The following is a 23,290-nucleotide window of genomic DNA, read 5'->3' on the forward strand; positions in this document are numbered from 1 at the left end:
GTAATGACATGCAAAAGAGCACACAGTGTGTCACCTTTTGCTTATTGTCTATTTTAACATGGACCCCTATAAGCTTATGCCTGCCGCATTACACAGCTTTTTACTCACCATAACTTTTTGTGTCGCATTTAAGTTAAATAATCCACAACACTTTTAAAAGTTACTTTTAATGACACCAAGGTCTCCCGGTGCTTGAAATACAGTATCGTACTACAGTTTAAGGAGAACTCCCAGAGCAGGTAAAGACATAACATTCATTTTTTGGGGGACTGCTACTTTAAGTGACTGTAAGATTTATTATTGCACATCTTTAAAGGATTTTTTAGATTAATCACATATGGTAAATATAACGAATGAAAAAATGGAATATGGAATCACACATTATCCATTCAGATTTTTTTAAGGCTAAAGCCACACATATTTTACATTTTTGGAGCTATCATGGCATTTTGCACTTAGAGATAGCAGTCTGGTCTTTATGATAATATATTATATATTATACTGCAGGAAATGACTGTATTCCACCATCTATTCAACATCAGTAAATGTACATAAAAATTCCATTTAAGGTCATAGCAAGGTTGATCTAATAGAGGCTACAAATGGTACAGAATTCATGTACTTTCTGTCTTAAAAGTATACCGTGTTAAATAATATATATATTTTTGCTTCAACATAAGAAGGCGAAAGCACTGCAACAAGGAGCCTAAATAACAAACTTTATAATCCTTTGTTAATTCTATAATCTTCATTATTCATAAATGTGGTCTTAAAATGAATTGTGCATTGTAAGATAAACAAAGAACATGTCTGGCCTGTTGGAATGGTGAGGGATTTTGAAAGGCTTATAAGACTAAAGCTATGCTACTATTTTGAGGTAGGAAAACAATGCCATACTAGTCTTTATGAATATATGAGCCCCATATATCCCATTTGTATCCGTGAATATTAATATAAATATACTTTGATTTTTTTTAAGAGCCAAGAGATTATGTGATTTGGGGTTATCCATTAAACCATGATAGTGACAATAAGAGCACTATTACATGGAATCTCCCACTGACTATAATATGAGTTTACAGGTAATAGTGCCCCGATCTACCCTATCGTAGTTTAAAATAACCCCATTTGATGTTTATACTCTGCATGCCATATATTCCAGAAAGAATAATAACCTAAATTCTTACTCATTTGCTTTTCCTTTCATATATTTCCTAGCGTAGAATATGACTTCAGACAACAGGAAGGAAGATTTCATCAAGTTCTCAAAATGCTTGATAAAGTGGAACAAAGTACAATTGTGGCTCCTGTGCAGAAACCCGAACCTGACAATGTGTTTTCTGAAAAACTGGACTTGCGGAAAAAAACAAAAAAGGTGAAAAAGAAATGCTTCTGGTGGATTTGAGTATTTTGCCGTGCCTGCTGTCGGGTTTCTGATAGCAATAACGTGCTGACTGTCTGCTCACATAATAAAGCTGCTGGGATTGATCTCTCAAATGGTACTAAATATTAACACGCAAACAAAAATGGATTTGTCTTTCCCATGTATCTGTACTCAACGTTTGCCGAGTAGAAAAAAGTCTGGTCTCACAAGTCAGCATACTTTATTTTATATATGCCGTATATAAAGTTTTATATAAAGTTAGGCTTGTGATCCAAATATTTACAAGTATTTATTATTATTTTTTTTAATTGTTACTGTTCCATTTGAAGTATGGCTAACATTTAATAGGCTAATAAAGGTATATTCAATTATCAGACAAAGGCAATTCAATATGCTGTAAAGCACATCCACAGGGTTTCTGCTTTGCAGCACAATGATTAAGCCCCATAGTTTTAAAATGGAAGTACAAATGTTATATAGCTAAATGTTTTCACATCACTGTAAATTCAGTATTGTGTATTTATACTAGTGAGACCGGTGAAAAAGTTATAATACATTACACTTAGTTGTGTCCATCGCCATCCACAACAGTGGCACATACTGTACAACTAATGTGAATTGTAATGTCAGAGAGATTAGTATAGGATGGTACCAGTTTAGCTCATAGACAGAAAAAAGGCATTAGTAATGAATAACCTCAAAAGTTCGCTGGAAGTGATACATTTAATGGCTAAACTGATGTTTAAAAAGAGAGCAAGCTTTCAGGACCAACTCTTGTCCCTTCTTTGGATATGGTATAATGAAACTGATACAGTGAGTTATATTTATACAGGGCACTACACATGAATAAACTCAAAATGCATATGTAAAGGAGTGTCATGCAGATGGCAAGTTTTGATGTGTTTGTGGTATTGATAGTCTGTTTGTAGTTTCTACATGTACTGTACATAGGTTTCAAATTATTTGTTGGCAGGAGAATATGCCACTATCTTTTGGATGAGACAGGGTACTCCTCACAATGAGTTGGTTCAGGTTGTGTATTACTTGTAGGAGAAGGGAGGTAAGGAAAGTTCTATGCATATTTCTTTCAGCCTGTCTCCAGTCTCCAGTCTTCAACCCAGATTGACAGACAACCAAATACACAGAGCCAATTGTATAACTAGAAAAAACCCCTTGGAAGACAAAGAAAAACAGAAAGGAAACTTTGTGCCATAAATTGTCAATTACAATCCCTAACTTCAAACTCTATACAAAATAGTCGAAGATCCAAACTGATCATCCACAATGATAACAAGCTGAGACAAATATTCCCAGAACATCCCTTACTCTTCAACAAGCAACCACACAACCTGAAATAATTAATTGGGAGGTGTAGAGAGGTGAAAAATGCTCATATCATATTTTTTATGTGACCATGGTTTTTAAATTCAATTAAAAAATTTTTTTGCAATTTTTGCAAAATCTCACCAAAAAAAATTAACAATTCTAATTCTACCAAATGCTCAGGCACTCCACACCTCAACTATAATTATAAACTCCTCTGCATTTACTCTTGCACTTGCATTGTGTGACACTAACAATTTGACTGCCCCACACCTCTGAAATGCCCTTCCCCTCAATATCTAGCTTAAAACACACATGCTTAACAAAGCATATATGTAGCACCGTGGCTGATACTATACACCTTATAGAACATCCACAAGCTCATGTTAAACCCCCAAAATAACCACAACATATATATAAGCGTATAAGTGTCACAGAGGAGTGCTACTGAGCATGGCAATATACATTTAAAACCAGAGACGAACATGAAACACAGACAGAGCTCAATGCACATCCAGCAAAACTTTATACACGGTACAGTGCCTAAATATACATGTATTGATATCTATTAAATAAAATGGTCTTTTAGTTTAACATTTTGGCCAAATTGTTGTAAGCCCTTGAGCCACTGCACGGCAGGCCACACCTCAAGGGTCCCTACACTAATGTAAATTCTTAATAACCTGTGCATTGCCAGGAAGAATGATTTATAATAAATCTGTCAAAATTAGTTGCAAAGTTCTAAGTCTGATTGAAGCTTTAATTAACCTGTACATTACCAGGAAAAGCCCTCTGTATAAGAGTTGTCACAATCACACTGCAAGCAGGCAAGTTCCCCTGAGAGTGGGAGATGCTATGGAGTGAGCTTTTAACCATTTAAAAGTGGGAGTGGGTGAGCTTAAATTAGGTAGGATGTTCCCACCCTCCAATCAGCCAAGACCAGCTGAACAAGAATTGTAACACATATAGAACACCCACAAGCTCATGTTAAACCCCCAAAATAACCACAACATATATAAGCGTATAAGTGTCACAGAGGAGTGCTACTGAGCATGGCAATATACATTTAAAACCAGAGACGAACATGGAACACAGACAGAGCTCAATGCACATCCAGCAAAACTTTATACACCCTCCTACTGTCTCTGTGCGTTCTTCCTACCTTCCGATTAGATTGTAAGCTCTTCGGAGCAGGGACTCCTATTCCTAAATGGTACTTTTATGTCTGAAGCACTTCTTCCCATTATGTGTTATTTGTATTATTTGCTATTTATATGATTATCACGTGTATTACTGCTGTGAAGCGCTATGTGCATTAATGGCGCTATATAAAGACATTCTGTACATACAGACATATTTACATGATACTGTTATGTATGCATTTTCAGTTTATTGATGTATGGTGCCCTTTATAGATATATCTTACTGTATCACTTTTTATTATAACATGTCTGATGAAGGGACCTGAGTGGTCCTAAAAGCTTCCACTCTTTTTGAACATCAGTCTGCCATTAAGGGTATCACTTCTACCATACAGTATTTTTGTTCTTTATTACACAAGCCTTTTTTTACTGTCTAGGACATTGAAACTATGGTGGCACCATAGTATACAAGTCGTTTGGACATGTAGTTCACATGCTTCAGAACCATGATGTCAGATTACGATGAGCACAACTGTATTTTGTTTAGTTTAAATGATGTACTCTCAATACAGCAATCAGAGCCTAAGCTACTGTTTACATTTGTATGCTTTGTTTAACTCAAACCCCAGCTTCAGGCACGGGTGTACTATATGCATCTTTTACTCCTTCATTAACTGTATATACTGAAAATATACCAATAAAAATAATAAGGGAGGGGGGGGTTCTTTTTGACTGTACAAAAAAAGAGTTTATTCTTGTAGGCATGAATTATTGTGCTCATAGCTTTTTTTAACAGCATAAAATATGCACACTAACAAATGCTGTATTGCGCATGCCAATTGGAATATTTGTTAGGACAAATTAATGGTGTAAGGTGTTTACTCTGCTATTTAAATCAGCAATCCTGGTTGATAATACCCCAATCCCCCCCCCATGGGGTTTGTGGTTCACATGGGGGTTGATGGAGCTAAACCACACTATTTGTAACTCCAGGGACCCCGTTCTAGATATAACTTCAAATGAAAGTACTGGTATTTCAGATCCCTCCTGGGAAAACAAAATTACAGTTTAAATCTCCTGCATCACACAGGCCAATAGGGCACTTCAACATCATCCATTGCAGCTCCCTTTTGATCACGTGATGTGGTAAATTTAAAACCCAGTGCGAAACCAGGAAGTGATGGTGGTACCTTGACCATAAAGTATTTCGGCAGCCATGGGGTTATCAGAGCTTAAGAATGTGATTCAGCTCTGGGGACACCCTGGTTCTCATCCTGCAAAACAAGGGGGAGGCGAGTTAGGGGGGATTGCTACTTTATTATAGTGACAAAGGGGTGCAACGCCAAAGTATATATTAACTTCAATTCCCTTGATTAGAAGCTAATGCATCATTAGGTCTGCGTTACTTCACTTCTTACTCTATTACATAGGGGCCTTATAAACGTATTCATACCACTACACCAGCTACAGTACAAGCTACGTGTCAAGTCCATTTTATTTAACAGGCTTATTGCATATGCTACAGTAAGCACAACTTGCTGTGAAAAAGCCAGATAATGAATAATTTATTTTTTATAAGTTAGGAATGATCAAACACTTCATTTTATTTACAATATATATATATACACCTTTCCATATTCAGTGGAGATGTGTACATGTAAAAACCCTAGCCTTTTCAGTGTTAAAGAGGCAATACACGCCAACAGATATTTTCCCTGATTTTTTATAGCATTAAAGCAAGGGGTCTCTGGAGCTAAACCCCATTAATTTCAGCACTTACCTCCAAATTAGGTGCCAGTAGCATCTCTCCTCAGCTATCAGGGTTAAAAATATGTCCGCTGTTCAAAGTTTGCGCGTCCTGTGGGCCATTAGGATGCCGCGATATCATTGTCACCATGTGACACAGGAGCTTTAAACTTTAACGCCCTGCTTGCTCACCTGAAGCTGCTACCGGAACCTACTCCGGAGGTAAGTTTCTGCGGAAGCATGGGGTCCCCGGAGCTGAAATGAATGGGTTTCAGCTCCAGAGACCCCCTGCTTTAATGCAATATAAAAAACACGTGAATATAAATTTGCCGTCTTTGAAAATGAATGTCACTCGCATGCATGGATTTTTCTCCTATTACTATTTGTAAAAAAAATAGCTATTCTGCTGACCCTAAGGGGAAAGCAATAAATTACCCGGATGGATGTACAGTGAGCTTAAGCTTGTGTAAAAAAAACAACCCATTTACATTAGTAAACTGAATATAACTTACTTTTATAAATGCGCCTTATGCCATTTGTCCTTAATGTTATCGCAACATAACATACCACAACTGTTCTTAAAAAATTAAATAATAATGTGTGTACTAACATACAGGATTCCATTATACAATCTGAAGATTTAAAGTAATTGTATTTATATTTTTCCTTTAAAATGTGTAGCCGTGATCCCTGATTAGCCCCGAAAGAGCGGGAGGTTGCGCGGTAGGGTTTTGCAAAAGCCCGCGAAGGAGGGGAGCACAGTTGGCGGGAGGGAGTCTATCCTTGACCCAGCAGCCCCGCGGGGAGCGTTATAAAGAGGAGTGGATCAAGGGAGGAGGTTGCGCGCACGTGAGTTAGAGCACGTGGGAGAGGAGAGGAGACGGAGTGTTGGAGTAGGGGAGGTTAAGCCGCCCCGGCGTAGGCTGTGTGCCCAGGCCCAGTTTAGCCCTGAGTCACCGTAGAGACAAGCGGAGTTAGGGATCGCCCTAGAGAGGTTCCTGTTCACTACCATCTTTGTAATTGTATCGGGACTATCCAATTTGGCGGGAAGTCGGGGCTCAGACCCCGCGTGGTGTTACTATTGTCCGGGTGGGATCGCCCTGGACCAGAGAGAGAGAGAGAGAACGGGAGGAAGGCATCGACGTGCGGAGACCCTTTGTGAAGATCGTGGCAGATCCGAGTACTGGAGTGCTTGGCAGGTATTTCAGCAAGGCCCCAACGGTACCATTCACGAATTCAAGACACAGTGGCTGCGCAGTCACCCATACACACACATAGTGACTATCTGTGAAGTAACAGGACGGTGTTGTTTGGGGAATTGGACACGGGGTGGGATCACCCGGTCGCGGGTTCGGGGATTGGGCGTCCGCCGTGGCGCATGAATCTGGTAGCGTCCGCCGAGGCGCAAGTCTGTGCTAAGCCCGCCGTGGCTTGTTATGTTGGGTGGATTCAGGGGATGTTATTGGTGGATTCAGGGGATGTTATTGTGTGTACATATATCTGATCTTGGCCTAAGAGTAAAGGAAGTTGGTTACGGTAATTGGCTGTGTGTCAGTAATTATTGCTTAGACGTCCTGCGAAGATCCACTCCCCCGCTGGCGGGAGCTGTCGCAGGTGGAGGCGCTGCACCCGTGATACTAATTGCGCATACCCCAGGCTCTCCATGGCAGAGACTCAGACCCTGCGAGCCTACAGGTGATACAGCACAGAGTAGCGGCTTGCTAGCGATAGGAAGCAGGGCTACATTTGGAGGCGCTGCTGAGATATTAGACCTGGGGTTCCCCTCGAAAATAAATTGTTGCTACCATGGCCCTTCCTACCCGTCACGAGATACGTGACTGGGCCCGCCAAGTCCGCACGCCTAACCGTCGCGCCGTAGCGTTGGCCCGAGTGCCCATGGCCTTGCCTTTAGAGACTTTACAGATTGCTTTGCGACAACTCCCCGGCTTTGCCAAAGCTCGCTTGGTAGATGTACTTGTAGACCGCGACTCTAACTTTAATACCTTGCTTGTGAACTGTTGGCGCAACCTGTCAGCGCTCAAACCGGCCGTTCCCCAATGCGTGGCCCTGCCTGATGCCCCTCCTGGCGGTAGTCTCTTTGTCTACCCTCTCCGAGACCCCCCCATATGTCCACTAGACGAGGAAGACCCCACCCTTCCTTTTGCCTATTATGCCGAGAGCGATGCCGGTAGTTGCCTATCCGCCTCCAGTTACCCAGGGTCCAGCGCCTCTGCCGAGGCCGAAGTGCGTAGTAATATGCTGCGGAAACTCACGGACAAAATAGACCAGTTATCTGTCCCCCCTAGTCTACCGCCACTGGTTGAAGCGCTTACCATAGCCACTCATGCCCAGAACTACCGGAAGTTAAAGTCCTTCTCGGGAACCCTCCCGTACCTACCGGGGAAGACGGGGTAGAAACCTGGAAGGAACAAACTAGGGGCGTAATGTAGGAATGGTCGTGCACCGATGTGGTAAAATGGCAAAGACTCATGGAGTGCCTGCGGCCCCCGGCGGCCACTCTGATCAGCATACACCGCGAGCAGTATCCCGAGTTAACCTCTCGCTTAATGATTGAGTTTCTGGTAGAAGCATATAGCGCGAAAGAAGATGATCGGGCTTTATGGGCCAAGTACTATGCCGTAAATCAAAAAGAGGGGGAAGAACTGTCTGCCTATATACACCGAGTGCAAATGTCTCTTGGGCCGTTATTGCATCATAAACATGTGCTGCCATCTCAGATGGATGAGTATCTACGTAAGCAGTACCTCCGCGGGTCTAGCCCTGTCCACCCCTCACGCGGGGCCCTCCCCCTTCGTTCATCCAACTCCTGCAGCAGGTGAAAGAGCACGAGACGCATTAAATGTTGCACTCCCCTCAAAAGCCGAAAAGCAACAGCAGTGCTAAACCCAAAGGGGCAGTTGACAAGAAGGAAGACCCCCCAGACAAGCAGGGCCCAGAAAAAAACCCTTATGCTGGACGGTCATCACCCCCACTCGATCGACGTGTGGTCCATCAAGATATGTCATGACAAATGTGGGAAGAGGGGGCATATATCCTATGACTGTCGTCTGGGCAACTCTCGACACGAAGTCCTTCCCCCAAGAAGTTTCCGCCTCAAGCTATGGTGTGCGGGGTGTATGCGGCAGAAAGCGATCGGGCCGTGACGCTCGCGGAAGGAGACGCAGTGGGTGGCGACAATAACCGGGTAGGACCGGTGTGCTCGTGGACGGGATCTACTTCTCCGCACTACTAGACACGGGATCCCAAGTCACCATCATCTATCAGGGATTCTATGATCGGCATCTTCAAAAGCGACCGCTGCGGCCGGCTGAACACATCAAGGTGCGTGGGTTAAGCAATGACGACTACCCCATCGATGGCCTAGTGACTGTGGATCTAGAAATACAGCAACTCAACACGGGAAAAACTCACCCCATGAAGGTGGACGCCTTGGTGTGTCCAGAACCCCGGGATACCCCCAGGTACCCCATCATACTCGGCACCAATGCTGACATTGTGCAAGCAGTCATCCGGGCCTATCTACAGGAGACTAAAGAGCTCCCCATGTCCAGTCTACAGCTGCAATTGGTCCAAGCAGATCCAGCCCCGCCCCCTTCGTCTCCCTAAGACTATGGATTGCTGTTCTGCGGAAGGAGAGGTCTGACCCGCTTATTCCCAGGAGAAACGCAAAGCATTCCCGCATGGTGTGCCTATGCCGAGCGGCTCGGCGAAGACCAACAGTTCTCGCTAGAAAGTACCCCTGAAGAGGATGTACGTCGAGGGTATCGGCTCATACCCGAATTTCACCATTGGCGGGGCCCCATTCCTCATCGGATTGATGTGATGGTACAGAACCTGTCGCCCTTCCCCCTGGCCATCGATGTGGGTCAGCGAATAGGGCGGATATATCCTGTCAGTTCAGTGGAAGAAGCCGTACAGGTGAATGCGAACCGGGTGGAGAGGACCAGTACGGCTCTGAACTTCGACTTTGGCTCGTCCGACTTGCCAGACGCCTGGAAGAGACGGTTCCAGGTGCAGCTGGAGCAGAGACGATCCGTGTTCTCTACGGGAGAGATGGATGTGGGGTGAAGCCGCAATGCCCAACACACCATTCGAATGACAGATGAGAAGCCGTTCCGGGAGCGTTCTAGCCGACTCGCTCCCCGGGATGTGGAGGATGTGAGGGCCGCTATAAATGAAATGGAAGCCGCCGGGATTGTCAAGGAGTCCCGCAGTCCCTATGCCTCGCCCATAGTAGTCGTAAGAAAGAAAAATGGAACTGTGAGACTATGTGTGGATTATCGGACGCTGAACAATCGGACGGTGCCGGACCAGTATAATCTCCCCCGCATAGAAGAGATTCTAGACAATTTACATGGGAGCCAGTGGTTCAGCGTACTGGACCTGCGATCCGGTTATTACCAGGTCCCCATGATCAGGAGAAAACCGCTTTCGTCTGCCCCCTTGGGTTTTATCAATTCACCCGGCCCCGCCTGGAGAATGTGGGAGAGTTGAGCTCGTTCCTGGGATTTTGCGGCTATTATCGCAGATTTGTGGAGGGGTACTCTCGCCGGGCCAAAGCCCTCAACAGAATCGGTGGATTGGTCAGCGCACGGGTTCTGACCAATCCACCGATTCTACTGTCATTACAAGAAGATTCCGGGCTTTATCTTCTCTACAGGTCCAGCTGCAGAAAACAACAAGGGCAAGTATACACTACCCCTTATTTGGTTACACATTACAACATAGGCCACACCACAAGCCTAATAAATAAGGGAGCGCCCCAGCCTCTATTCCTTTTTGCCAAAGCCCTCAACAGCCTACTCAGAATCTACCCAGTGGAGGCGAACCAGAAGTCTAATCCTGCCCGACTACCGTTCGGAGATAAATGGACTCCTGAGTGCGAACAGGCATTCCACGACCTGAAACAGAGTCTGACAGCGGCCCCCGTCCTGGCCTATGCCAACCCCGACCAGCCCTACATTTTACATGTGGACGCCAGTCTGAGTGGTCTAGGCGCCGTGTTGCACCAGAAATATCCTGAGGGGCTGCGACCCGTTGCGTATATCAGCTGCAGTCTCACCGCTAGTGAACAGAATTATCCGGTGCACAAGCTCGAGTTTTTGGCGCTGAAGTGGGCCATTGTGGACAAACTGCGAGATTATCTGTATGGAGTGTCAATCGAAGTACGAACTGATAATAACCCCCTCACCTACATCATGACCTCTGCCAAACTGGATGCGGCCGGTCATCGCTGGTTGGTCGCGCTCTTCAATTATAACTTTACTCTGAAATACAAGCCTGGGCCTCTGAACATTGGAGCGGACGACTTGTCGCTGCGGCCGGGGTTGGCCCCTACTACCGACGGAGAGCAGTGGGAAGAGATCCCGGGACCCGGGATATGAGCGCTCTGTTGCACTGCAGCCGTCATAGACGATCAAGTAGCCTTTTCAGAATTACGGGTGGCCGATTCACTGGGGTGCGACTCTACCGCTATACCTGAAGCCTATCGTGACCCAAGGGGGATGCATGTTGGCCACGACCAGATCATCGCCTGGGAGGATATGGTCCGGTACCAAGAACAAGACCCAGTCCCAGGGACTATTCGGGAAGCCCTTCGACAAAACCGACGGGATCTGCTCCGCCAGGCTCCGGGGGATGTCGGAGGTATACTGATGCGGGAAGCGGACAAATTTGAAATTCAAAACAAACTACTATACCGCGTGGTGGAGTATCATGACCATCCGGGCCGCCGCCAACTGGTGGCGCCGAAAAGACTGCAGTACTTAGCGTTGAAAGCTCTACATGATGACCACGGACATCTGGGGGTGGACAAGACTTTTGGACTGGTGAGGTATAGATTTTTTTTGGCCAAGAATGAGAGAATCCATGGAGCATCACTGTTGAAGGTGTGGGCGGTGCATCCAACGCAAAACTCTACCCACTAGAGCTGCCCCCATGGGCCACCTAAAAAGCACGGGACCTATGGATTTAGTCTGCATGGACTTCTTGTGTATCGAGCCCGACACCCATGGCATAGGGAACGTGCTGGTCATCACCGATCATTACACCCCCTACGCCCAGTCCTTTCCAACCAAAGACCAAAAAGCCATTACAGTCGCTAAGATACAATGGGAGAAGTATTTTGTGCACTATGGACTCCCACAACGCCTGCATTCTGACCAAGGGCCGGATTTTGAAAGTAAACTGATAAAAGAATTGCTGAATCTCCTGCACATCAAAAAGTCCCGTATTACCCCTTACCACCCTGAAGGTGATGCATTACCCGAACGTTTCAATCGCACTCTGCTAGACATGCTGGGCACTCTAACCGGACGAAAAGACTAAGTGGAGTCGTCATTTGGAAACTCTTGTCCACACCTACAATTGCACCCGACATGAATCTACCGGGTTCTCGCCCTACTTCCTAATGTTCGGTCGTGAAGCCCGATTACCCGTGGACATACAGTTGAGAGTCTCCACCGATGGAGTACACAATACTACCCATTTCCGCTATGTGCAAAGATTGCAAGAGAACCTACAGAAAGCCTATGGGCAGGCCGAGAAGTCTGCGGAAAAACTGAACGCCGGAAACAAAAGGCGATATGATCACAAAGTAAAGCATAGAGACATTAAGCCGGGTGATGCCGTACTTCTCCGCAACCTGGGAGTACCGGGTAAACATAAGTTGGCTGACCGATGGAGGGAGGGAGTGTACGAGGTGATCTCCCAAGTGTCCGATCTTCCAGTCTACCGTATCAAAGATTCGGGGGGTAGGGTAAAAACGTGGCATCATAATCATCTGCTGCCTATCCCGCAACTAGAGGAGGGAGAATCGGAGTGGCCGGCCTCTCCGCTTGTTGGAGAAGTGTCCTCAGAGGCCGACGTAGAGGGCGGCGAATGTATGGAGGATCCGATAGAAGGGACCTCTCAAAGGGACCTTCCAATAGGAACATCTCCTGAAGGAGCATCGGGTAAAGAGCTCAGAAATCAATCACCTCAGGCGGTGGCGCCAGAAACCTCAATGTTAGACCCTCAGAGTCCGTGCTTCATCCCCAGTTCCGACCGACTCGAGAACACCAGCCCCTCAAGGGCAGAACCAAACACAGCTGAGTACAAACCTCACTCCCCACTGGGAGTGGCCGCACCGGAATTGAGAAGGAGCCAGAGAAATGGACAACCTCCAATGAGGATGGCCTATGATCAGTTCGGGGCACCCCATTATGAGGCTTAGCAGTGGGCTCGCAGCCGGGTTCAATCTGTTATCATAATGTTCAGTGAAATGTATAAGTTGATATAGAGATTGGTGTATTAGCATTTTTCATTATATAAAATGGTTATCGTTATTGTTGTCCAAGCGGGGACGTTGGATTCCACAGGGGGGAGGATGTAGCCATGACCCCTGATTAGCCCCGAAAGAGCGGGAGGTTGCGCGGTAGGGTTTTGCAAAAGCCCGTAAAGGAGGGGAGCACAGTTGGCGGGAGGGAGTCGATCCTTGACCCAGCAGCTCCGCGGGGAGCGTCATAAAGAGGAGGGGATAAAGGGAGGAGGTTGCGCGCACATGCGTTAGAGCGTGTGGGAGAGGAGAGGAGACGGAGTGTTGGAGTAGAGGAGGTTAAGCCTCCCCGGCGTAGGCTGTGTGCCCCAGGCCTAGTTTAGCCCTGAGTCCCCGTAGAGACAAGCGGAGTTAGGGATCGCCCTAGAGAGGTTCCTGTTCACTACCATCTTTGTAATTGTATCGGGACTATCCTATTTGGTGGGAGGTCGGGGCTCAGACCCCGCGTGGTGTTACTATTGTCCGGGTGGGATCGCCCTGGACCAGAGAGAGAGAGAGAGAGAGAGAGAGAACGGGAGGAAGGCATCGACGTGCGGAGACCCTTTGTGAAGATCGTGGCAGATCCGAGTACTGGAGTGCTTGGTAGGTTTTTCAGCAAGGGCCCCAACGGTACCATTCATGAATTCAAGACACAGTGGCTGCGCAGTCACCCATACACACACATAGTGACTATCTGTGAAGTAACAGGACGGTGTTGTTTGGGGAATTGGACACGGGGTGGGATCACCCGGTGGCGGGTTCGGGGATTGGGCGTCCGCCGTGGCGCATGAATCTGGTAGCATCCGCCGAGGCACAAGTCTGTGCTAAGCCCACCGTGGCTTGTTATGTTGGGTGGATTCAGGGGATGTTATTGTGTGTACATATATCTGATCTTGGCCTAAGAGTAAAGGAAGTTGGTTACGGTAATTGGCTGTGTGTCAGTAATTATTGCTTAGACGTCCTGCGAAGACCCACTCCCCCGCTGGCGGGAGCTGTCACAGGTGGAGGCGCTGCACCAGTGATACTAATTGCGCATACCCCAGGCTCTCCGTGGCAGAGACTCAGACCCTGCGAGCCTACAGGTGATACAGCACAGAGTAGCGGCTTGCTAGCGATAGGAAGCAGGGCTACATATGCTTTCGGTTTTTCCAACAAGTCTTCAAATATATACATCAATCTGATGTTTTTTCAACGATTGAAATTCACATAAACTAATCCCCTTTTAGTGTAGTTCAGTATTTATAATTTAAAAACATATCTAATGGGATATTATTTTTTTATCTATTTACTCTAACTGCAAAAAATTTTTTACTGTTAAATTCTGTCCTGGTTTTCAACATAGAAGGTCCGCACAAAAATGAAAAACCAAAAATTGTCCCACGTACTGTACAGGACAGAATACAAATGGTTTAAATTACAGTATAACTTTGATTTGCATGAAAAAAATGGTGGGATGAAAACACAAGTGCCAATAAATGTGTGAAATGTTACAATGACTAAATAATTACAGGTGCAATCTCACCTATCGTTTTTTTATTTTTTAATCAAAATGTGTTGCATGTTTTGAGCAGTTGCGTTTAGCAATGTTCCCTGATTGTGAAAGATTTGTGTTGGGTAACCCACAGCTGACCGTAAATGTATCTGCTCACCTGCTCTGAGTGAAGAAATACAGTAGTTATACTGAACAAACACCAGTTGCCATTTGTTTGTAGACAGAATTTAAAACCATATTTTTCAAATAACTACTCTTTGCAAAAGGAGTGTTACCCATGTAATAAAGGTTCTCTGTTTTGTCAGTAAGGGCAAAGTGAAAAGGTGACCTCTTTCTCCCTTAAGAGGTCAAAGCAGTAATGTCAATAATGTAAAAAAAATTGCACAGCGCGTAGGGTTCTAAAATAGGTTCTACCTTGAACATGATCAAAGTATCACACAAAAAGACACATTCATCAAGAGACGATGCAGATAATTCCCTCCGCCTCCAGCACTGTTCCTCGATTAATCCCTACAGATTTATTGTGATAAATGTGCCACTAAGAGCTTTATTTAAAGCAGCCGTCAACTGAACACAATATGGAATTTTGGTCAAAGATAGCCTGAACGGCAACTACGGCAGATATAGCATAAGGCCCCAAAAGTTGTATGCAAGAAATAGAAACTGAGAAATAAAGAAGATGGATCATTTTGGGAATACAAGGTTAATGGGCTTATTCAATGAGATCCAAATCAGCCTATCGTACTGTACCATGAACAGACAAACAGTCCCAGTCAAATCAATGGGAGTAAGCCTCTTGCCAAGGCACGCTGACATTTCTGATGTATTAAGTGTGTGGTTTGATATATGGACAATTGTATTTTTTTTTTTTTTTACAATGATGTGATTAACTAATCGATTGGGGAATTTTGTTTTAACAAGTTATTACTTTCTGCCCTAGAAACTGTGTGAAAGACCTGAGACTTTCAATTAATTTTATGTCCTACAGGTACCAAAGGACAAATACATACCCGCGCCTCAAAAATGTCCAATAAATGCAGATAGAAGGTAATCAAAAACTTTATTACGAAGTCCAATCTGGAACATCCGGATCCACTGAATAATCCATGGAGAAGTGTCTCAGGACATGTGGGATTAACCATACAGAACAATCATAGTGTATACTGCTGAGTAAACAACATAACAACAAACAACTATGACAAGACAAGACTAACACACCAACAAACAATAAACAATCAAAATAATGTTGAAATAACCAGTTAAGCTAATTTATTAAAATATAAAAAAGATAACGTCTGTCTAAAAACACGAGTAGTGTCGCACTGCTGGTCCGGTTGGCCAAAAACAGAATCCTACTCACAACAACTAGGAGTAAATAAGGCACATCCAACAGTGGCAGATGACTGCTAATAGCTCCTCCGCTGCATGGGGACATCTGTGTAGGCGTTCCGATGCCGTCTACAGGTATGTGCTCCGTGTACCAAGCTCAAGTGCAGGAGCTGACATCGGGGGAAAGTTCCACTTAGAGCTGCTGGGCTGTTTTGAGAGTGCCTGAAAGGTTGGGCATGCGTCTCTTGCGATAAGCTGTAACCTCTGACCCTATGCGTTTCGTGATTGCGTCACTTCCTCAGGGGTATATGGAGTGTTATCAAAATGCAAACGTCGTGCTAAACGAGTCAGAGGGGGTCTCTCCCCTTGCTGTTTTTACGTGCTGCAAATAAAATATTTTTGTACAAGTAACGAGCTGTCCAGCCACAATTTTTCTCTTTGCTGGTGCACCGCCTCACACACCCTGGTTCTATGGTCTGTCAAGAGATAGTGATTGCCTCATCAAACTGGAGAGTAGGGAATACACTTAATCAGATCATTAGGCATGACGTCTACTGGATCTATGAATTAAAAACTCTGTCTCCAAGTGGATTAAACATTGACTTCGATGTGGGAGTGTTTCTTAAGAACTAACTACCCAGACTACAAGTGGTGTTTCTCTCTCCATTGTCCTATCTAAAAGATAAAAGGGATAAGTATGAACGGTTAATTACTGCTAATTGCTAACTGCTATTACTTGCTAAGTAAGGTAATATTTCCATTTTTGGAATTTGATTATTGGAGGAGGAAAGTCGGGACTATGGTACAAGGCATTAGACCATCATTTAGGTCTAATTAGTATATCTTCAGTCTTCTGCATATCTCCTTAATACCATTTTCAGGCTTCAACATAGTTTTTCTATGCGACCAGTCCCCTCTTATACATGAGCGGCTCCCAATATAGTTAACTGTTTTTGACAATATAACATATCTCACCATTCAAATATTACTAAATGTTTTTCACTTACAGTTACTACACATAAACAACTCGTGTAATATACAGGTTTATATCATCTTGGACTATAGGGTGTAATATATGGGTCTAGATATAATGATATTGTCCATTGTTTCTTTATAGGTGTACTGCAGTGTTTTTATTTTGTTGTATATATGTTTTGTTTTACTGTTGTTCTTGTTATACTGCACATGCTGAAATTCTTGTTAGTACTGTCTGATTAGCTATTTATGAACCAATCACAATCATTGGACAAGTATAAGTTGATAGACAGGTTCTTACACTCCATATATCACTGAGGAAGTGACGCAATCACAAAACGCGTAGGATCAGAGGTTAGAGCTGATCACGAGATACGCGTGCGCAGCCTTTCAGGCATTGTTAAACCAGTCCAGCAGCTCTAACTTTCCCCCGACGTCTGCTCCTGCACTTCGGTTTTCAGCGCACATAGACGGCAGGGAATGCCTACATAGACTGCCACTGTTGGATGTGCCTTATATACTCCTAGTTGTTGTGAGTAGGATTCTGTTTTTTTGCCAACTGAACCAGCAGCGTGCCGCTACTCATGTGTTTTTAGACAGACAGTGTCTTTTTTTTAATATTTTAATAAATTATTGTAACTGGTTATTTCAGCATTGTTTTGATTGTTTATTGTTTGTTGGTATGTTAGTCTTGTCTTGTCATAGTTGTTTGTTGTTATGTTGTTTAATCAGTAGTATACACTATGATTGTTCTGTATGTTTAATCCCACATGTCCTGAGACACTTCTCTGTGGATTATTGAAGCGGACCTGGATGTTCCAGATTGGATTTCATAATAAGGTTTTTTATTACCTTCTATCTTCATGTATTGGACATTTTTGAGGTGCCAGTCTGTATTTGTTATATGTAAGTTTTCCTGATCTTGTTCGGTCAGTTTGTTATCACGCAGCCCTGCTTATATGTATAAGTATTTTTTATACTTAAGTAATAATCCTTGAAAAACATTGCATTACTGGCCAATAATGCCCTGGCTGGAAGAGTTGAAGGCCAGAGGCGAACCCGAGGGACTTTAACCCAGCCAGGGCATTATTGGGCAGTAATGCCCTGTTCTGAGGGGATTAATACTATTATAGGCTAAATGTAGGCTTATTTCATAAATAATAGACACTTTTGTATAGTTAAATAGATATTTTTATTAAAATAAAAATGGTAAATACATGAAACCACCTCTATATACGCTTACACTGCAGATATCTATATCCACACACTGCCGCCCCCTTTGTGTACACACACACACACACAAACCAGCTCAACACACAACACAACAGCTCTATACACACACACAAACTGCTGCTACACACAAACTCTGCTGCTACTGCTGCTGCTGCTGCTGCTGCTACAAAGACACATACAACACAACAGCACAGCACAGCACAGCACACACACACACTACTGCTACACCCATAAACACTGCTGCTGACATTGACACACACACACACACACACCACAGCACCTCTACACACACACAACACAGCACCTAACACCTCTATACACACACACAACACAGTACCTCTACACACAACACAGCACCTCTACACACAAACTGCTTCTACACACACATACAACACAACAGCACAGCACACACATACACACAGCTGCTGCTACACTCATAAACACTGCTGCTGCTGCTGCTGCCTGACACACACACACAGCCATAAACAAACTGCAGACAGACACTCACTTGCTTTGCAGACTCCCTATCTCCCCCACCCCACCAATTCAACTGAATCTGCTCAGTTCACGGAGCAAGGGGGAGGAGTCAACCCGTGGCTAATACTTCTTAACCAATCCCCTGCCTGTCTCAGAGCTGTTCTTACTTTTAGACCAATCCCCTGCCCTGTCTCAGCTGTTCTGAAAGCTGATTGGCTGGAAATAATCACATTGAAATCAACACTTTGCAAGTTAAAATGTTAACCAATCAGATGGCAGGAATTTCAATAATGCCTGGAATTTGACTGCTTTAGCCTATTATCTTGATTATAGGCTAAAGCAGTAAAATTCAGGGCATTATTGAAAACCCTGCTCTCTGATTGGTTAAAATTCCGGGCATTATCCAATAAGTGATGCCCGGAATTTCACAACAGATGAGACAGGGCAGGGGATTGGTCTGAATGAAGTTACAGCTCTGAGACAGGGCAGGGGATTGGTCAGAAAGTATCAGCCACGGATTGACTCCTCCCCCTCCGGAGCTGACAGATTTTCTGAGCAGATTCAGTTGAATTGGGGGGCAGAGAGTCTGCAAATTTTAGTACGTGCATTTTTTATTGTGACTGCAGTGTGTGTGTGTGTGTGTGTGTGTTTGTGTGTGTGTGTGTGTGTGTGTCAGTAGCAGTGTTTATGGGTATAGCAGCAGCAGTGTGTGTTGTGTTGAGCTGCAGCAGAGTTTGTGTGTGTAGAGCTGCTGTGTTGTGTGTGTGTAGAGCTGCTGTGTTGTGTGTGTAGAGGTGCTGTGTTGTGAGTGTAGAGGTGCTGTGCTGTGTGTGTAGAGGTGCTGTGTTGTGTGTGTGTGTGTGTGTGTGTGTGTGTGTGTGTGTGTGTGTGTGTGTGTGTGTGTGTGTGTCAGTAGCAGTGTTATGGGTATAGCAGGAGCAGTGTGTGTGTTGTGTTGTGCTGCAGTAAAGTTTGTGTGTGTAGAGCTGTTGTGTGTGTGTGTGTGTGTGTGTGTGTGTGTGTGTGTGTGTGTGTGTGTGTGTGGTGTGCTTGTGTGTGTAGAAGTGCTGTGTTGTGTGTGGTGTGTGTGTGTCAGCAGTTTGTGTGTGTGTAGATCTGCTGTGTGTGTGTAGAGGTGCTGTGTTGTGTTGTGTGAGGGAGCGGCAGTGTGTGGCTATAGATAGCTGCAGTGTAAGCGTATATAGAGGTTGTTTCATGTATTTACCATTTAATTTTAATTAAAAAAATCTATATAACTATACAAAAGTGTCTATTATTTATGAAAAAAGTCTACATTTAGCCTATAATAGTAATACAGTAATCCCCTCAGAACAGGGCATTACTGGCCAATAATGCCCTGGCTGGAAGAGTTGAAGGCCCGAGGCGAAGTCGAGGGACTTTAATCCAGCCAGGGCATTATTGGCCAGTAATGCCCTGTTCTTCGGGGATTATTACTTAATTATATTTAATCACTAGAGGCCATCACACTTATTGTTTGAAAGCAGAAATGCTTCCAGCACGTTCTTTTTTGTTGTACAGGTACCAAAGGACCAACTATTGAAGCTCTTGCATATTGTTTAAGAGTAACTGAACAAATTATATTTGTATTGTTACATATACAAGGATAGACCACATATTTGGGCACATTTTATTATAGCAACACAAGAGTTTAATACAGACATACCAATGTACAGAGATGTGAGATCTCAAGAGCTCTGTACATGCTATTCAATATATGAAAAACTCTATTGTGAATCCATTAAAAGATTTTACAACCTATGACAGATCTATAATTTTCAATGGCCAATGGAACTACAGTACTAGAACTTTGAAAAACATCATCAATAAAGGCACAAATATATACTATACATACTGTAATACCCTGCTGTGTATTTAGTTCTATTTAGGTAAAAACATATTCCAAATTGTCTGTCTGTAAATCATCCCCCTTCTGTCTTAATTTAATTCAGCTTTCACACTTGTGCAAGACAACACCCACCTTAGAAAAACCATTTGCTTTAACGTCCCTCACATGTGCTAATTAAGTTTGTTGTGCCAACCAGGTGACTTTGTAAAAGTATATAAGTCAACTCATAGCAGCCATTGCTGCCTGTAGCCAATGCTCCTAAGCAGATATGCTTTTAAATAGAAATGTTTAAAGTAGATATGTAGTTTAAAAAGGAAGTTCAAACAGAAGTGGAAAAGTGGACAACATCAACTGCTTCTGATTCCTGCTTTTGATCTACGTTGGAAAGGAGGATATCATCTATCCCAGACTGCACATCTCAACACTTAACTATTGCTGTGATGCCACCTTTATTTTTTATATTTGCTGTAACCTCACTTATTTTCAAATTATGCACTTCCTTCCACCAGTCTCCTTATGTCTCTAACTCTATTCATATATCTCCATCTCTCCTTTCTTCCCCACTTCTCAGTTCACATGAACTCATTTCTTACCTGCATCCTCTGACACCACACATCTATACACCCTGCACTAAAACACACCCCTACAAATCATCCTCACACATCCTCTTTCTATCCATGCTTCTCCTCCTTGCTTCTGGGGATATCTCTCCTAATCCTGGTCCCTGCCTTATTTCTACTTGCTCTTGTCCTCGCCTTCCACATGCAACTTCTACTCTTTCTGGTGTTGACCCCTCCAACCTCAAACCCATCCCCTGCCACCCTCCCTCCTCTCTCCCATTCTCCTGTGCCCTTTGGAATGCTCGCTCCCTTTCCAACAAGTTCCTCTCTGTGCATGACTTCTTTCTCTCTCACTCCCTGCTTTTCTTTGCTATAACTGAGACCTGGCTCACTCAGTCTGACTCTGCTCTGGAAGCTGCCCTCTCCTACGGTGGCCTTTCCTTCTCCCACACTCCGCGCCCTGATGGCAGGAGTGGAGGCATGGGGCTCCTGCTCTCCACTCTCTGCCGTTACCGAACCATTCCTATTCCCCCCTCTCTTGCTTTTCCCTCTTTTGAGGTTCACACTGTCCAGATCTTCTCTCCTCTCCCTGTCCACGTGGTGGTCATCTATCGCCTACCTCTACTCATCCCCTTCTGCCTTTCTCTCTCACTTTGAATCCTGGCTCTCTTTCTTTCTCTGCTCAGACTCCCCTGTTCTTCTCCTTGGGGACTTCAATTGCCACATTGATGACCCCTATCTCCCTTGGGCTTCCCTCTTTCTTTCTCTAACCTCTTCTTTTGGCCTTCAACAGTGGACTGCAGCCAGCACCCACAAGGATGGCCACCACTTAGACCTGGTTTTCACTAAAAACTTCTCTCTCTCTGATTTCGCCATTTCCCCTTTTCCTCTCTCTGACCATCACCTCATCTCATTCTCTCTATCTCGCTTCTCCCCTTCTCCACCTCCGTCTACCCCCCTGTTTTGCATAAACCTGCGCTCTATTCACTTACCTGACTTTGAGTCCACTTTACGCTCCTCCCTCTCCTCTCTCAGCTCTGCTACAGACCCTGACAACCTGGTCAGGAACTACAACTCTGCCTTGTCCTCCTCTCTTGATCTACATGCCCTGCTTTCTCTCTGCCGCACTTGCCCTTCTAACCCTAGACCCTGGCTAAATTCCCACACGCGCATGCTGCGTTCCTCCACTCGTTCCTCTGAACACCTCTGGAGGAAGTCTCACACTCTCGCAGACTTCCTTCACTACAAATTTATGCTATCCTGTTTCAACTCTGCCCTCTCGCAAGCTAAACAAGCCTACTTTTCAGCACTAATCAACATGCACAAGTCTAACCCATGCTGACTGTTCTCTGTCTTTGATACTCTACTCAAACCACCCTCAGCTGCCTCTCCTTCCTCCATCTCCGCTCAGGACTTTGCTGACTATTTTAAGGAAAAGGTGGAATCCATACGGCAGAACATCCCCTCTGTTTCTTCCTCCCATCCTACACCTCTTCCTAACTCTCCTCCTGCCTTCCTTGACTCTTTTTCCACTGTCTCAGAGAAGGATGTGTCGCTGTTGATCACCTCTTCTCCCTCTACCACTTGCCCTCTTGACCCCATTCCCTCCCATCTCCTAAAACCTCTTGCTCCTACTAGAATCCTTACGCTCACACACATTTTTAACTCCTCCCTCTGCTCTGGAACCTTTCCATCCTCCTTCAAACATGCAACAGTCATACCATTACTCAAAAACAGCAAGCTTGACCCTAACTGTCTCCCTCCTGCCTTTTGCCTCTAAACTCCTTGAACGTCTTGTATTCTCTCGCTTGCTCCATTTTCTCAACACCTATTCTCTCCTAGACCCTCTACAATCTGGCTTCCGCACTGCTCACTCCACGGAAACCGCCCTCACTAAAATAACTGACACCTCCATGCTGCCAAAGACAGAGGTCATTACACTCTACTCATATTACTCGACCTCTCTGCAGCATTTGACACCGTGGACCACCCTCTTCTCCTTCACATTCTCCATACTCTTGGTATTCGGAACAAAGCTCTATCCTGGATCTCATCCTACCTCTTCCATCGTACTTTCAGTGTCTCTTCTGCAAACACCTCCTCCTCCTCTATTGATCTCTCTGTGGGGGTACCCAGGGGCTCTGTCCTGGGACCTCTTCTCTTTTCTCTGTACACACTCCCTCTAGGTGACCTAATAACATCTTTTGGGTTTAATTATCACCTCTATGCTGACGACACACTAATATACTTTTCAACACCCGACCTTACACCTGCTGTACAAACCAAAGTTTCTGAATGTCTCTCTGCTATATCATCCTGGATGGCCCTCCGCTGCCTTAAACTCAACATGGCTAAAACAGAGCTCCCCATACTTCCTCCCAAGCCTGGCCCTACTACCTCCTTCCACATTACTGTTGGAACTACGATCATTCACCCAGTAGCCCAGG

At 44.5% G+C, this 23,290-nt stretch overlaps 2 protein-coding genes across 6 annotated transcripts in view; one reads left to right on the plus strand and one right to left on the minus strand.

Annotated features, from left to right (window-relative positions):
* The window catches only part of INSYN2B (inhibitory synaptic factor family member 2B), a 238,937-nt gene extending 233,791 nt beyond the window's left edge, over positions 1-5,146 (plus strand). For 2 of the 5 annotated variants that reach the window (XM_075601686.1, XM_075601685.1), the window contains one exon: positions 1,219-5,146. In XM_075601686.1, coding sequence (XP_075457801.1) covers positions 1,219-1,405 — 187 coding nt within the window. In that variant the 3' untranslated portion in view covers positions 1,406-5,146. The remainder of the gene's footprint in view (positions 1-1,218) is intronic. The other 3 variants (XM_075601687.1, XM_075601689.1, XM_075601688.1) reach the window with 3 other exon arrangements.
* DOCK2 (dedicator of cytokinesis 2) overlaps positions 1-23,290 on the minus strand; it is a 1,423,644-nt gene that overhangs the window by 705,687 nt on the left and 694,667 nt on the right. The gene's annotated exons all lie outside the window — the stretch shown is intronic.

The sequence above is a fragment of the Ascaphus truei genome, chromosome 5 (genome assembly GCF_040206685.1).
Source record: "Ascaphus truei isolate aAscTru1 chromosome 5, aAscTru1.hap1, whole genome shotgun sequence".
Classification (NCBI taxonomy): Eukaryota; Metazoa; Chordata; class Amphibia; order Anura; family Ascaphidae; genus Ascaphus; species Ascaphus truei.